A 14,222-nucleotide genomic window follows, 5' to 3' on the forward strand; every position below is an offset into this window, starting at 1 on the left:
AAGGAAGTTAAAGCCAGAAGGAGAGAGAATAAGTCATGAGAGAAGACCTTTCCTCACATTGCCCTTTGGCTTTGTTCGTTTTTCATTTTAACTTTGTTTTGTTTCTGTTTTTTAATTATTACCTTATTTTTCTTTTCAATCATTACTTTATTTCTTCAATTATTAATTTGATTTCTCTGTCTATCGCTCTCTACTGATTACCTCTTCCTTCAATTATTACCTTATTTTTCTCTCCATTCACTACTAAAACTAAAATACCCAAAGATGGAAACCAAACAAAGCCTTATTTTCACACTAATAAGGAAAAATAAAACAATAAAGTTAAAGGAAAAGAGAGAATAAGAGAGTGAAAGACATAAAGTTAAAGAGAGAAAAAGTGAAGACATGCGTTAAGGTTCCTCCTTCAGAAGTTCGTCTCAGCGAACATCAAGCATATTTTTCGTGAACACCAAGCAATGGTGTCGGCTAAGATGCTTTCAGCAATAGTATCGGCTTTATTCCTATTGTTATTGTATTTCAGTTTCAGAATCACTTTGCAGGGGTCTCATATCCCATAACTCTATTTTAATTAATGCTAGCTTCCTTTTAAAAAAAAAAAAAGTGAGAAGTGAACAAAGCAAGGTTATAAATACCGTTCTGTACCGGCCGGTAAGTATCGGTTTGAGAGTAAAACGGTATTGTAACCCTTTAATACCATTCCGACTCCAATACCGGGCCTAACCAGAAATACTGGCCGATACCGACCGAGAAGATGTTACAGAAAAATTCGTCCGGCATTTTGCTAAGCCCAAAAAAACAAAAATCAGATTTGAAAATGTTTAGCTACCTCTAAAAATGACAACGCTAGCAGCGACGATCGCTGGCGACTGATGAAAGATGTTCCAGTACCGACGATTGTGCTCACCGTTAATGTCTTCTCTGCGCTTTTGTTTATTTACTTTTCATGTGGTCTTCTGACTCTTCTGGATCGAGGAAGGCAGAAGACGATAAGCTCTATTGAAGGGTTTTTTTTTAAATTTTGTGTGTGCAACTTGTGTCATTTAATATTAGTCCAACTGTCCAACAAATAAAGTGCCAGGAATTGCTAGCATATTGTCCTTTACCCATAAAATTTACTATCCTTTTCTTGGTGGGACTGCCACACATGGTTTTATAGGCTCTAATTATTGATGTTTTGCCTTTTCACTGGGAACAGCTGGAATCACGTTTACAATTACAAATGTTCTTTATTTTTTGCTATCTAAATAATAGAATAATATTTTACTTTTTGACATTTAATTATTTGACGAGAAATCAAAAACGGTATCCGATATCTTACTGGTATCGATATATATCGTATCAGTAGCAAAATTTGAAACGGTATTCAGAAGCTTGGTACAACGTTCGAAAAAGATAAGGTTAGAATAGCCTTTTACTGCCTATGCAAAAGAATCCTTGCATTTATTGAAAACCTCGTTGGCAACAATCAGGTGTCGGCCACGGGGCTGACTCTAGAAGGAGAGAAAATTTTCAGTGGCGGGTCAGTATATTCCATCTGGTGTCCGTTCATGTATTCAAGCCATTCAAAAGTATTTTGGGCGGTCCGAATTTTAAAACAAAATTTCAGAAAATAGTTTAACTTTTTCGGAAATAGGTATTTTTAAAATTTGAACCGCCAAAAACACTTTTGGACGGCCTAAATACTCCAAACTGACATTACGTGTTACTGGGTACTGAAATATTTCTCCTGGAAGGAGCGTAAAAAAAAAGCAGACAGGGCACTGTCATCCTCGTTGTGTATATATATACCCTCGTCACGAGGTGCTCTTGAATTTCTTTTCTGATAAAAAAATGGCTGCAACGAATGAGAGAGTACTGACAAAGATGGCCGAGGCTTTTAATGAACTCGCCAACGATGTGAATTCTCGTAGTGCTCCGCGGCGACTTTCTCTGAGCAAGTTCTGTCGTGCTTGCCGACAACTTTCCCCTCTTATCGGCTGCATGGGATTCGCCTTTAGGTTCGCTGATACGGAATTCACTGCTAAGGTAGGTACATGATCATATTCATTATTCTAAATTTCTTGGATCTTTAGTTTTATTTGGATTCCTGGTTTGTGGAGAGCGAAAAAGGGAAGGGAAAAACAAAATTGATGAATACAACTGTAGTGTTAGATTTCTGAGGGGTGTTCATTAAAGAACCATTCGTTCTTATTCATTAATAGTTTAGATTCTAACTTAATTTTTACCGATAAGAATTAACTTTTACCAGTAACAATTAAAAAATCCATCCAAACCATCCAAAACAGAGACGGATGGCTGCGATTGTGCACAACACCGTACTGCTCAAGAGGCCGCACTTAGTGTCTAACCTTAGCGTCTAAGGTTCAACCATGGCAGCCTTTCATGAAGCTTCCGGGGAGATCTACGGTCAAACCTTAGTCTCTAAGGTAAGTCTCAAATCCCTGCCTGTAAATTGAAGGTAGGAAGACATAGCTAGGCATCCTGGTCTCAACAAAACCAGAAATGAGAAGAGAATGAGAAATCCTGGTGAAATTGCCGGACGTGAGTTTTTGTGTGTAATCTTTTTGGGTATTCAATAAATGTTACTCCTATTTCCTTCTCAAATTAGTGTATGTTTTTCGATGTTTTATCTCCTACGATCCTAATAAGTGGTATCAGAGCTTTGGCCATCGGATGGTCACCGAAAATACTACTGCAACCTCTGTTCGAGTTCGGACGTCTGTTGGAAATTGCCCCAAAAGAAAGGAAAAAGTCTTGTCTGCCATTTCAAGGAAAATCAAGATAAGAAGTTGTCTACGGTATTTCTTTTCATTAAAGAAATAATTTCACTTTCGTCGGTGGAGAATTAAGGGTGTTTCCGGTAGTGAAAAATTTATAGATTTTTATTTGTAGATGAAAAGTTGTTAGGTGTTTTTGGTCGTGAATAAGTTGTTGAGAAATGTCAAGTTATTTCCGATAGTGAATAAATTCTTAATAGGTTTGTGAGTAGAGTTAGTGTAGCAAAAAAAACTATTGTTTGTTAGTGGAAACGAGATGGTAAAATGCTAAAACTTTTTGATAGTGGAAACGAGATGATAAAATGCATTAAGGTTTTAGTATTTTTTGTTAGTGAAAACACCCCTTATTAGGAGGAATCCTACATTATTAATTTATTACTTCCACTCAAAGAAGTTCACTTTTAGCTGTGGAGAAGGGAAAATTTCAAAATACCTCACAACTTTTACTCTAAATTTCAATTAGACTCCCAACTTTTTAAAAAAATCAATTTTACTTCCAACGCCACTTTCCGTTAATCAAAACGTCACCTTCCGTCCGAATGACTAACAGATTTTGTTAAAGGTTTCGTTAAATACCATCCCAATTGAATTTTGATGATCCGAGCCGCTCAATGTGTTCAAAACGTGATTTTAAGGGTACTCGGCGAGAAATCAGCAAAAAAAAAAAAAAGATTGGGAAGAGCTTCATCCGAACATTTTTTCATTAAATAGTTCAACAAAAAACTGTTCAAATCAAACTCTTTCCGGTCATTTTTTTTTGCTGATTTCTCATAGGTATCCTTAAAATCATCATATTCTGAACACATTGAGAGGATCGGATCATCAAAATTCGATCGGAAAAGAAGAGGTGCGGACCGATCCTGATTTTGTTCAAGTCACAACGTCCGGATTTTGCTTCGGTCCGGACGTCGTGATTGGAGGTGGTTTTGCCAAACGTTTGTGTTTTGCCCGGTGATATTTGTAATTCATTAAAAAAAAAAAAGTTTCGATAAAGATTTTTCACCTTTTGAATTTCTTTCGTCGAGATAAATCAATAATCCAAAATAAAGTTGATAGAAATCAAAGAAATGCAAATATAAACCTCGTAGAAATTAAGTAGGGGCTTTATTGTAGTGCAAATATAAACCTTAAGGGTGATATTTGTAATTTATCCAACAAATTTAATGGAAAGAAGCGACGGCGTCAGCCACAGGGACCTTTTAAACACAAATTTGAAACATTGGGGACAGGATTGTTACAATTGGTATGTTGGGGACCAAAACGGCACGCGAGTAATAAATTGAGGACCAAAAATGTCAATAAGCCGTTATTTCCATGGTAAAACGTATAACTCTAGTATAGTATCTCACACGACCTATCGGCTTATGAAAATTAATTATTTTCCTACAGCTATTGTCAAGTATGAATGAGAAACGCTACTGTTTGAGGGACATGTAAGAAAAGTATTTAGGCAACATTTTGAAACCTTCAAGTTGGGAATTGGCTATTCCTTGTTTCATTTAAGGTTACTTTAAGTTGTAAAGATTTTAACCCATTAAGGCTCTGAAAGTGTTTTCTAATGTCAATAATGCTTCTGCAGTTTTATGATTTCTATAGTGCATGCATCTTTTGAACTGATCATAAAAGAGACTTCGGATGGAAGCTAGATCCACTGACCGGTCACGATAATCTCAACCGCTGGGATTGGGTCGTGACACAACAATCTACCGTATAGCCTACCAATCACCAAACCCTGTCTACTAATGAATCAACAACCAACAAGAAACCACCCGAACAGACAAAACAACTACTAAGCCTCAACTACAACAACCATGAACTAAGAATCAACCAAAAAATCAGCAACTAACAAATCACCAAAACAACCAGTAGCATATCAGCAACCACCAATTAGAAACAAAACCAGCAAGTAGAGCATCGACACAATATAGAGAGCGAATAATCGAGAGTAGGCATTACCAGTTTACCACATAAGATCAAAGTACCAGAAACACAAGAGCAGATCATTTTGCGATTTTCAGAGGTGGATGACTAACAAATCAGCAGATTTAGCAGATTTTGAGCATATTCAGTAGGTATTGAGCACTGGGCAATAGAGATCGAGTCCTATTCAGGCAGTTTTATGGAAAAAATGCATGATTTCGAACTCGATTCAGATGTTTTTCATGTTGGTAAAGGTCAATTTAGAGTGGGTAGGGGTCGAATGAGGTCGGGGAAGGGTTCTGGTGGTTCTCGAATGGTTTCAAGCGCCGACAAGGGCTGTAAAGCCTGTAATGGTTGTCGAGTGTTGATACAAGTACTAGGTGAGGAGTTTTTAGACTTTAAACCGAGACTTCGAAGAGTGTTAAGGGTCGAAATTGATTGAGCCAGGGTTTTCGAGGGTTGACGTGTCCAGGAAAAGGGTTGGCGGAGATTTTCGAGTTGTGGGCTTGGGGTTCGAGCACTGTTCACAATGATCTAGGGGAGGGGTGGGCTAGGATTTTCGAGCACTGTTCTGGTAGGGTTTCGATGGGTAGGATGGGCAGTGACGACATATATGTGGTGTTCTGGTAGGGTTTCGATGGGTAGGATGGGCAGCAACGACATATGTGGTGGAAGGTAGCGGCTGGTGAAGAAGACGTTTTGGGTGGTAAAAGAGGCTCTGATATCATGTTGTGATAGAGAAGAGAAAGTGTATAGGGTGTTTAATTAACCCTAACGCAAATAACTATTATTTATAATATGAGATAGACTATTACAATACTTGACTTAGCGATATGGGATTAAGACTATTCTAACAGTATTGTTGATTTATACAATTCTCTATGTGTTTTCATATGTATGCGTATGTAGGATTTGTGTTAAAAATTGATTGCTTCAAAAGCTTAAGCTGATATAGAGCAATGTAACATGTGTGTTAAACAATGCAAGTGTTGATATAGGAGTATATACATCATAACATCACTGGCTTTCTTTCTCTTTATCAAACATCACTGGAATGTTGTGTGTGGATGAAAGGTTGATGGGCTTACAAGGGTATCGGAGTCCATTAATACAATAGAAGCTTTAATTGATCTAGACATTGCATATAATGCTGGAAAGGGTTCGGGCAGCAATTCGCGAAACCTTATCAGGGCGAACCGCTCGGTCGACTTGGTTAGAATAATGTGCGAGCAGATTTTGGCTCAGAGGTAACTAAATAGGAAACTCCAATTAATTCCATTTTCTTCTGCGGCTAATTTTCAAGAGCAATTGGTATGTTTTTCATGATTTTATGGATCCTATTTCTGTTTCTGTTAAATTTAAACTTAGAAGGATGCAACATTCAAGAACTTATGCCGAGGAATATATATATTTATTCTAAATATATAAAGGGAGAGCACCCTTTGGTGTCACCTCTTTTTTTTTTTTTGAAGCTGTGTAGACTTTTCAACTATACCAAAAACACCCTCTAAAATTAAGCATTTTACCCCTTAAATGATTTTGGTAACCGTTTTGCGTACTTGGTAACCGCTCTTGCTCTCTTAAACCATGTAACCACCCACCCCAACTCGCACTCAAATATTTCACTTGCACTTGCCAATGCACACATGGAGAGTGTGCCCCCAACCGCTAGTAAAAATAATGCAGTAACGAGGTTTTTGATTTCTCAATGATACTAAATAATTCCATCGTATGTGAAGATTAGGGCAGAGTTTAAACTTTGTCGAAGTTTTGGCAGACTCAATGTCTTAGTATCTACTGAATTTTGAATAAATCACGAATTCATCTTGAATGATACTACTAGTAAGCAGGATTGGATAGAGCCACCTTAAATGCTACGAAAATTACATTGGATTAAGAACTCACATGGGACGACATTGGATCATCGATCCCATATAAAATTTGCTGTTTACACAATATATTGTGTTGATAATATTATCTCATTTAAAGCTCCATTTATCAATTACTAAAAAACAATTAAGAAAAAGAAAAAGTGATGGTTGGGGTATGATTAATTACCAAGGCGTCATTATTATTATTATTATTTTTGCCATCTTGACGTATCTATAATTTCTGAAAGAATTAGTTAGCAACTAATTAGTTTTGAGTTTTCAGAAATTTTATGTAAACCAATATATTACAATTTCATTGACAGGGGAAACTCCATAACCGGTCCGGTTTTAACAGCATACGAGCAGGTGTTTGGTCCATACCATAGTTGGGTTTTGAAGATAGCCGTCCGTGCTTCGTTGTTGACCGTTCCCACAAAGGCAGGGTTGTTGAAGAATCTAAAGGAAAATGGTAATTGCATACTACTCCATTAAACAACATGCTAGTTACGTACCTAGCTAGCTACTCGGGTGCAGTACTATTTAACGTTCTTATGGTAAAAAATGGTATTCACAAAACATAGAAAATTTTATGAATGGAGCCTTGTGGCTTATGCGTCATTGCACAGTAGTGGTCAACTACTTGGCATGCTTATGGGTGCGTGTCTAACGTCTAAGCGCGCATCTCGAACGATATCCCATTAATGGTTCCTTATAACTCAGGTGTGAATGTACGTACGAGGGGCCTGAGCACTATATAAACTTTGACCCAATTAAGTACTCCACAAATTTAGAAGAGTCCCATATAACACAGTTACAAGTACAGCATGCCACTACACTCAGAATACTTTATGCATATGGAGTATGTATGATATGTAATAGCTCATCCATTAATTCATAAGTGATTGAGGTTCTAAAGTTGGCCCCTCTCATTCTATTCATCTTTTGAGAGTTATAATTATGCGTGTTTGCGGATATGTTCATGTTCGATTATCGCACAAACTTTCAATTCATTTGCTTGTGCAATTTTCAGAGGCCTCTGCAAATGTTCAAATGCAGAAGTTTGTTATTGCATCCTCTGCTGTCATACGATACATTAACAACCTGTTTCACTCGACGGAGTATGGTGATGAGTTGCTCGGAATGATATAATTAATTAGTTATTCTCTGGTTATATGTAGCTTGTAATTAATAACATGGCTTCATCAAGATCGATCTTGTCAATGCGCTCGGGCGCGGGTTTGTGTGTACGTGTACTTCGAATCTATATACCTTGTATTCACCTTCCAGAATCTGGAAATGAGGTTATGAGGAATAAAGCTTAGTGGATATATGATATATACTTGTCACTTTTACTACTAATATATATGTAAAATTGGTTTAGTTGGTGGAACAAAAATATCAATCTACAAGGTGGTGAAAAATACTAGAGATTGTCTTGTTTCTGGCTGTGCTGTAAACAAGTTGTTTATGGTTGTTTACAGCATCAACCAATCTTAGTTGTCAATTTGAACAATTAATGGCTGAGATTCGTTTTTAATTATGACTGGTCACAATTAACTATTCCCTGAAAAAGTTTCATTAAAATCCGAACCGTCCAGAACACTTTTAAACGGTCACGATTGATTGTTGTAAACAAGTTTTGCTCAAAATACTATTGCCTATGCCCATAAAACTTTGATTTGTTTTTGTTTTCTAGTTGTTTTTAATAGTGGTTATACCATGTTAAGTTTATGTGCGTACCTATTAAGCTATTTCCTTTTCAGCACAAAAAAAGTTCTAGTTTAACAATTTTTATTGGGTAAATTGCATTCATCTCCCCTGAGGATTTTGACAAATGTGCAGGGACCTCCCCCGGGGTTTCTGAAATATTGTTGAGATTCCACCTCCGGTTACTCTACCGTTAAAAAAATTAACAGAATTCGCTAATGTCAGCTAGTTCAGTTCTCAAAATTCCAAGGTTGTCCATAATCAATAATGAAATAAAATCTCGAAAGGCCTCAGGAAATTCTCTCCCCCCCCTTTCTCTTTCTTCTCTTTTCTTCATCTTGCTCAAACCCTTCCTCAACTTCGATTTCTTCTTTAAAATTCTCAATTTACTTTTTTTAAAGGAGAGAGAAACAAGCTCACGAGTGAGACGAGGCTTTCTTGGAGGAGAGAAAGAGTACTTGTACAAGCAAAATCAAACATAAATATCTGAGTAATAAACTCTATGTGGACTAATGAGTTTGCTCTGTTTTGTCCAATCTGCACTCCATATATTCTTTCTAAAGTTTTTTCCTCCCCCAATTGTGAGGGTTTTCCATAAACCATAAGATGGATTTCCGGCTATTTTCAGCTAATAAAGTGGAGTCCTTGGTATGTGTCTCCCCAAATGCCCTAAGCGTAACTCGATCCATGCCATCGTTGGCATGGAAAGGCTGCAACTTAATAGGGAAGTGCCCCACTTTCCCTACAAATATTTTCATCTAATTCTTTATGAATCATTTTCTCTTTTCTTTCAACAAATGGTTACTTTTAATTTGTATTTTTTCCTTCAACAAAGTGGGCATTTGTTGTGGACTGAAATAGTCGGTTTTGTTTACCTGTATTCTTAATTTAATTTTTTTTGTTTTTTGGTATGGGTTGAAGAGAATGAAAACTGAGAGATGGGTTTTCTTTGGTCATCTATCATCTCACTATGCATTTGTTGATTTGTATTTTTTTAAGAATTTGTAAAATGGGAACTTTGCCCATAATTTCTTTTGCAGTTTTTTGTTTTGTATTTTAAGTTTTTAGGAATGAAAATGGATTGCACGAAGTTGTTTCACTACAAGAAAATCGGGATCTGGCAATGGTCAAAAACATCACTAAAGAACACAAAAAGCGTTGCTAAAGGGTATACCAACGGTTCACCAACCGCCGGCCAAACCGTCGCAATATATCCGTCACTGTAGAGGTATAGCAACGGTTTTGACAAGCGTTGGTACAGATTTTTTTTAGTAACGGTTTCTTTAGCGACGCTTATAACCGTTGCTAAAGACAATTTATTTTATTTTATTTTTGAAAAATCACCGTTGTGGAATGCAATGGCCATGTGTCCTCCACGGGTGGAGCGTGTCACCCACGTGGCATCGTGCAACAAATTTTGCTCCTCCTGGGAATTGAACCCAGGACCTCGAGTTCTTGCGCGCGCGTGTGAACCAATTGGACTAGCACATCACTTTTGTTAAATGAAGCACCTACTAATATTTATACTATATTAATCAAATTTTTCTTAATCCAATTTTTTAGCAACGGTTATTAAAATCCGTCGCTATAGTCCGGTTTATAGTAACGGTTAATGGAAACCGTCGCTATAGTCTTGTAATCTAGTAATGGTTGCATGAAAACCGTTGCTATAGTTCTGTTTCTAGTAACGTTTTGCAAACCGTCGCTATTCACCATCTATACCGACGGTTTTTCCAAGCGTTGCCAAAAATAATCTTTGGGAGATCCTAAATTTCTTGTAGTGTGTTGGGATGTTGGTTTGCCTCTAAAAAAAAAGTTTCCAATACACAAAATGGGTATTCAAACAAAAAATTCTTTTTTGTCAATTTTTTTCCCAAAAGTTAATAAATATCAATGAGTGTATTGATTGCGAAAAAACTTCTTTTTTTTTTTTTTTGGGAAAAAGTCTACTCTTTTTAGTTCTATTTTGCGTACTGGATAATCTTTTTGGTACGGTTGGGTCTAAAGGTTGTCTTTTTTACTATTCACAGTTGCTTACTCTTTTCTTTCTATCGGTTATTATTGTAGCACTAACAAGAAAATTGTGAAATATGAATCGGTTGGACTTTTTCCTCATACTTAGCTAGAGTATCTTTCTCCAACATAATCCTCATATGGCAGCATTGTGATAATGGTGTGGCCGTGTGGGCAACCATTTGGAGAAATTGAGGAAGAAGATAAGGAGAGTTAAATGTACCCCATAGGATTTTAGCCTTTTAATTTGAGGGTGTTTTCATCATTTCATCACCCTATTTAACACTGTTTGGGAGACATTTAACAGATGGGAGAATCTTTACAATACTTTCAAAAGCAAGGGAGGTCAATGATATTTCAAAACCTCAAGGGAGGTCCTTGCATTTGTAAAAAATCTCAGGGGAGGTTAGTGAAATTTACCCTTGTCATTTCTTTCAAGAAGTACAATTACACAGCAATTGTAGCGGAGCTATGGGCCATTTGGCACGGGTTAACCTTTTGTTTGGGATTTTGGGAGTGTACTATTTTGGAGACAGATTCTCAAGTGGCTGTGCGGACTATCTCTGATCGAACACCTCACGATCATAATTATAATCTCATTATGCCTTCACCGGAGTTGCGATATCCGTTTTACTTGGGGAGAAACTAATGATTGTACGCATAATCTTGCACGGTCTTCAGTCGCATCAAATTAAGAGAAGTGATCTATAACCAAGTTCTTTTAGGGGTGACGGAGAAGCTAGATTTTGATCGCCATGGGTTTGGCATTGGGCAAAGTCCACTTTGACCGCCAACGGTTTGAGTCATGTGTGGATACAACTCCTATAGTTTAAGACTGTACACATAACACCTTGTGGTTTGCCAAGTGTGCACATAACACCCAATTTCGTCCATATTAATGTTAAATGTGACGGACGCGCTTTAAAAGTTTGATATGCTCTTATCTTCTCCCTTTATTCATTTTCTTTCTTAAATCTAACCAATCCATCCCATGTACCAAAAAACTAAATCTAAAATGTTATATTTTGCAGAGTTTGACGAGTACTACATCCACACAAAAATTCAAGTCAATCAAAAAATGAAAATCTCATGGTCTAATCTAATTTATAATGAAGTAAATTTTAAAATTTAAATTTGTCATTCATTTTAACAAGAATTAGATCACCAAGTTATTTAATGTTTAATCGAGTTAATTTTTTACAGAGATGTTCTTTTTTTTTTTTTTTATACATTATGAACGGTTCGGATTAAATTTTATTTAAATTCAAGAGACATATAAGATACACCTCCGTTAATAGAGACTGAATTGGGTATTACGTGACACTTCTCATCTAACTGTTTCACATCAGTAACTGTTTCACACATCCACTGACACGAACAGTACTTTTTCTCCCCATCTCTAGCATTGACTGCACCCCGTGGAAACCAAAGAAAACCTCTGATGCTCATGCCTCATGGTAATTTGCTTCAAAGGATTGTGTGGTGGGTCGAAATAACCACAGTTTGGAGGGGTGAAAGAGGTCAAACCTAGCACTTGTTATGTACACATCATTCCCAAGACTCTCCAGTTGTCTCTGTTCATCTGTAACGTCATTGCAGATCTCAAGAAGGCACTCTACTACTCCGCCGAGCATTTAACGGCTTTCCCGAGCGTGTGATCATTTCCTTGCATATTCACCGGTTGATCCCTCATCACACCTGTAAGTCTTTCGGTGGGATAGGCTATAGTTCGATATGCATGTTAACGTTTGGGTAACATATTTCCTTGGGAATAATGCTTGGCAGCGAACGCTCAGGAATCATCTAGAAGCTTCCACTGATAGGTGAAGTGATCTCTATAATAAGTGAAGCGACCTATCTGGCACTGGTGTGTACAGTCTACAAATTTGAGGAGGCGACATTCATTTAATGACTCTGACATGTGACGTCATCCGAGCGGTACAACGCACGTGAGGAGCACGGCCTACTTGTTCAGCACTCCAAGGTTTGCCTATAAATAGTGGACTATCCCTCCAGGTAAGGTACTTGATGGATTCCTGGTCCTAAATAACGGATTGCCCCAAGCGTAGGGCTGAGACCGACGTAGCATAATATCCGGTAAGACTGTAGTCAAATCCACAGAGACGGTGATGTGTGCTGACTTAAAAACTCGGGTTGTTATAATTTGAACTGGCTCTTAAGTAACCACCCCTTGTAGTTCGATGTTGAGATTTAACTAAAACCTAGGAAATTGATTGTTCTTTTCAAATAATTTAGAGGAGGTACGGTCGTAAGGTTCATATTACTCGCAACCAGTACGGATTAATCTGCTTCATTCAGTGTTCTTGAAAACATTCAACTTTAGATTGAAAAAAAATACCCCTCAAGATGCGAACTTTTATGGTCGCCGTTTACCCATGCACAGCGGAGAATGAGTTTTGGTCCCCTATTCTTCCGTTTACATAGGCTCCGATGATGCTCGGGTCGTCTAACAGATGTTCTTTATTAACCTTAAATTACCTTTTTTTTATTGTTTAAAAATAGGAGCAGTGTCCGAATTGGTCACAGCGTGGTAACCACCACACGACCCTACCTAAACAACTACTCACTATGCATTGAACAAGAAACGCAAGAAACCCTAATTTTAAACATGCTTCTAAATACGAAATAAATAAAAGAGTATCAACGAACAACTTTAATAAATGACGAAAATTAACACGAGTTATCGAAGTGCGAGTACTCTAACAAAGTTTCAAAAACTTGAAAGAAAAAGAACTCCCGGAAAAAAAGATAACGTAATCTAAAACTGCAAACTAATATTCTGAACAAATAATCATACAAGTATAAAGTTCCATTGAAATAATAGTAAAAGATTAAAAATCCCGAATCCTTCGTTTTTTTCTGTTTCAACCACGAGCCCCTGAGGCAGTGTCGAGGTGCCGCAGACTCTCCTTCTCTGTTGCAGCATTCCAGAAGTTATTGACGGCAGCCTCGTTCTTTCTTTTCACCATGGGAATCTCCCTTGAGGACGCAGCCCCCTTCTTCGTGATTTGCGTCCGAATATTCTTCCAGCCAAAAAAAAACCCTCGCCTCCTTTTTCTGTTTTTCCGTGGGAATCTCATGGGCCACTTTATAATAGTTACACTATTTGCCGTGGCGCACGAGCCAAGTTTTAATTCTCCTCCTTAGCCCATAATCACTCAATTACTCTATGGCCCACCTTTTATTAGTCAATAAGTATTGGACCCACGCAATAAAATTACAAATCATTTTCCAATAATGCCTATGAACTAATTAGTTCAGTGCTAAACTCCATATAACCTTTAAACGGACCAACTTCCAACATCGTATAATATTTTAATTTCACGATTTTTGTACTGAATCCTTTAAATACCTACAATACACAAATTAAGCATAAATATCCAAGTAATTATATAAAAATAGACTTAGCAAGAATAAATTAAGGAGCGGCGTATGTGAATATTTACGCGCCTATCATAAGGTAAAGGGGCTCTCTCTTCTCATCATTCATCTACCTACTAACTTGTTCGTCGGAGTTTCTCCCCGGAGGTACACCCCCTTTGATTTTCAGATACTCTGTTCACCGTTCCTTTTCACCACCATTCAACAGAAGGGAGAAAGGGTCAACGGTTGTTTAGCCCCATAGATTCGCATTCTGTTTTAGAAAAAAGGTTCATACTATTTTTTTTCGTACTTTCCCTATCATCCATGCCTTTTAGTTCTCCATGTAGAGTTTAATTTCCAAATTTTGTCCACTAGCATTACCACACCTTCTACGGACTGAGAAATTTTTGGGTGCCAGGTGGATACCACGTCACCCGGTTGACGTGGTGCCGAGCATCCATATCCGGGCTATCCAAAGTGTGTCGGACAGCTTAGATTGAAGCATTCTCTCCTCTCACCCCACCACTCTCCCTCCTCTTTCTCTATCTTT

At 37.5% G+C, this 14,222-nt stretch overlaps 1 protein-coding gene across 1 annotated transcript; it reads left to right on the forward strand.

Annotated features, from left to right (window-relative positions):
* Positions 1-1,714: 1,714 nt before the first annotated feature.
* On the forward strand, positions 1,715-7,903 carry LOC131301118 (accelerated cell death 11-like). Its single transcript, XM_058327272.1, has 4 exons — positions 1,715-2,025; positions 5,772-5,944; positions 6,892-7,037; positions 7,599-7,903. The coding sequence occupies exons 1-4, from the start codon at positions 1,831-1,833 to the stop codon at positions 7,715-7,717; spliced, it is 633 nt and encodes a 210-aa protein (XP_058183255.1). The 5' UTR covers positions 1,715-1,830; the 3' UTR covers positions 7,718-7,903.
* The last annotated feature ends 6,319 nt before the right edge of the window (positions 7,904-14,222 follow it).

Source organism: Rhododendron vialii, chromosome 9a (assembly GCF_030253575.1).
Source record: "Rhododendron vialii isolate Sample 1 chromosome 9a, ASM3025357v1".
NCBI classification, from domain to species: domain Eukaryota; kingdom Viridiplantae; phylum Streptophyta; class Magnoliopsida; order Ericales; family Ericaceae; genus Rhododendron; species Rhododendron vialii.

Coding starts and splice junctions, on each gene's coding strand:
- LOC131301118 (XM_058327272.1), top strand. CDS start 1,831: ATGGCTGCAACGAATGAGAGAGTACTGACAAAGATGGCCGAGGCTTTT. Junction 5,945..6,891: donor GAGCAGATTTTGGCTCAGAG/GTAACTAAATAG, acceptor TTTCATTGACAG/GGGAAACTCCATAACCGGTC. Junction 7,038..7,598: donor GAAGAATCTAAAGGAAAATG/GTAATTGCATAC, acceptor TGCAATTTTCAG/AGGCCTCTGCAAATGTTCAA.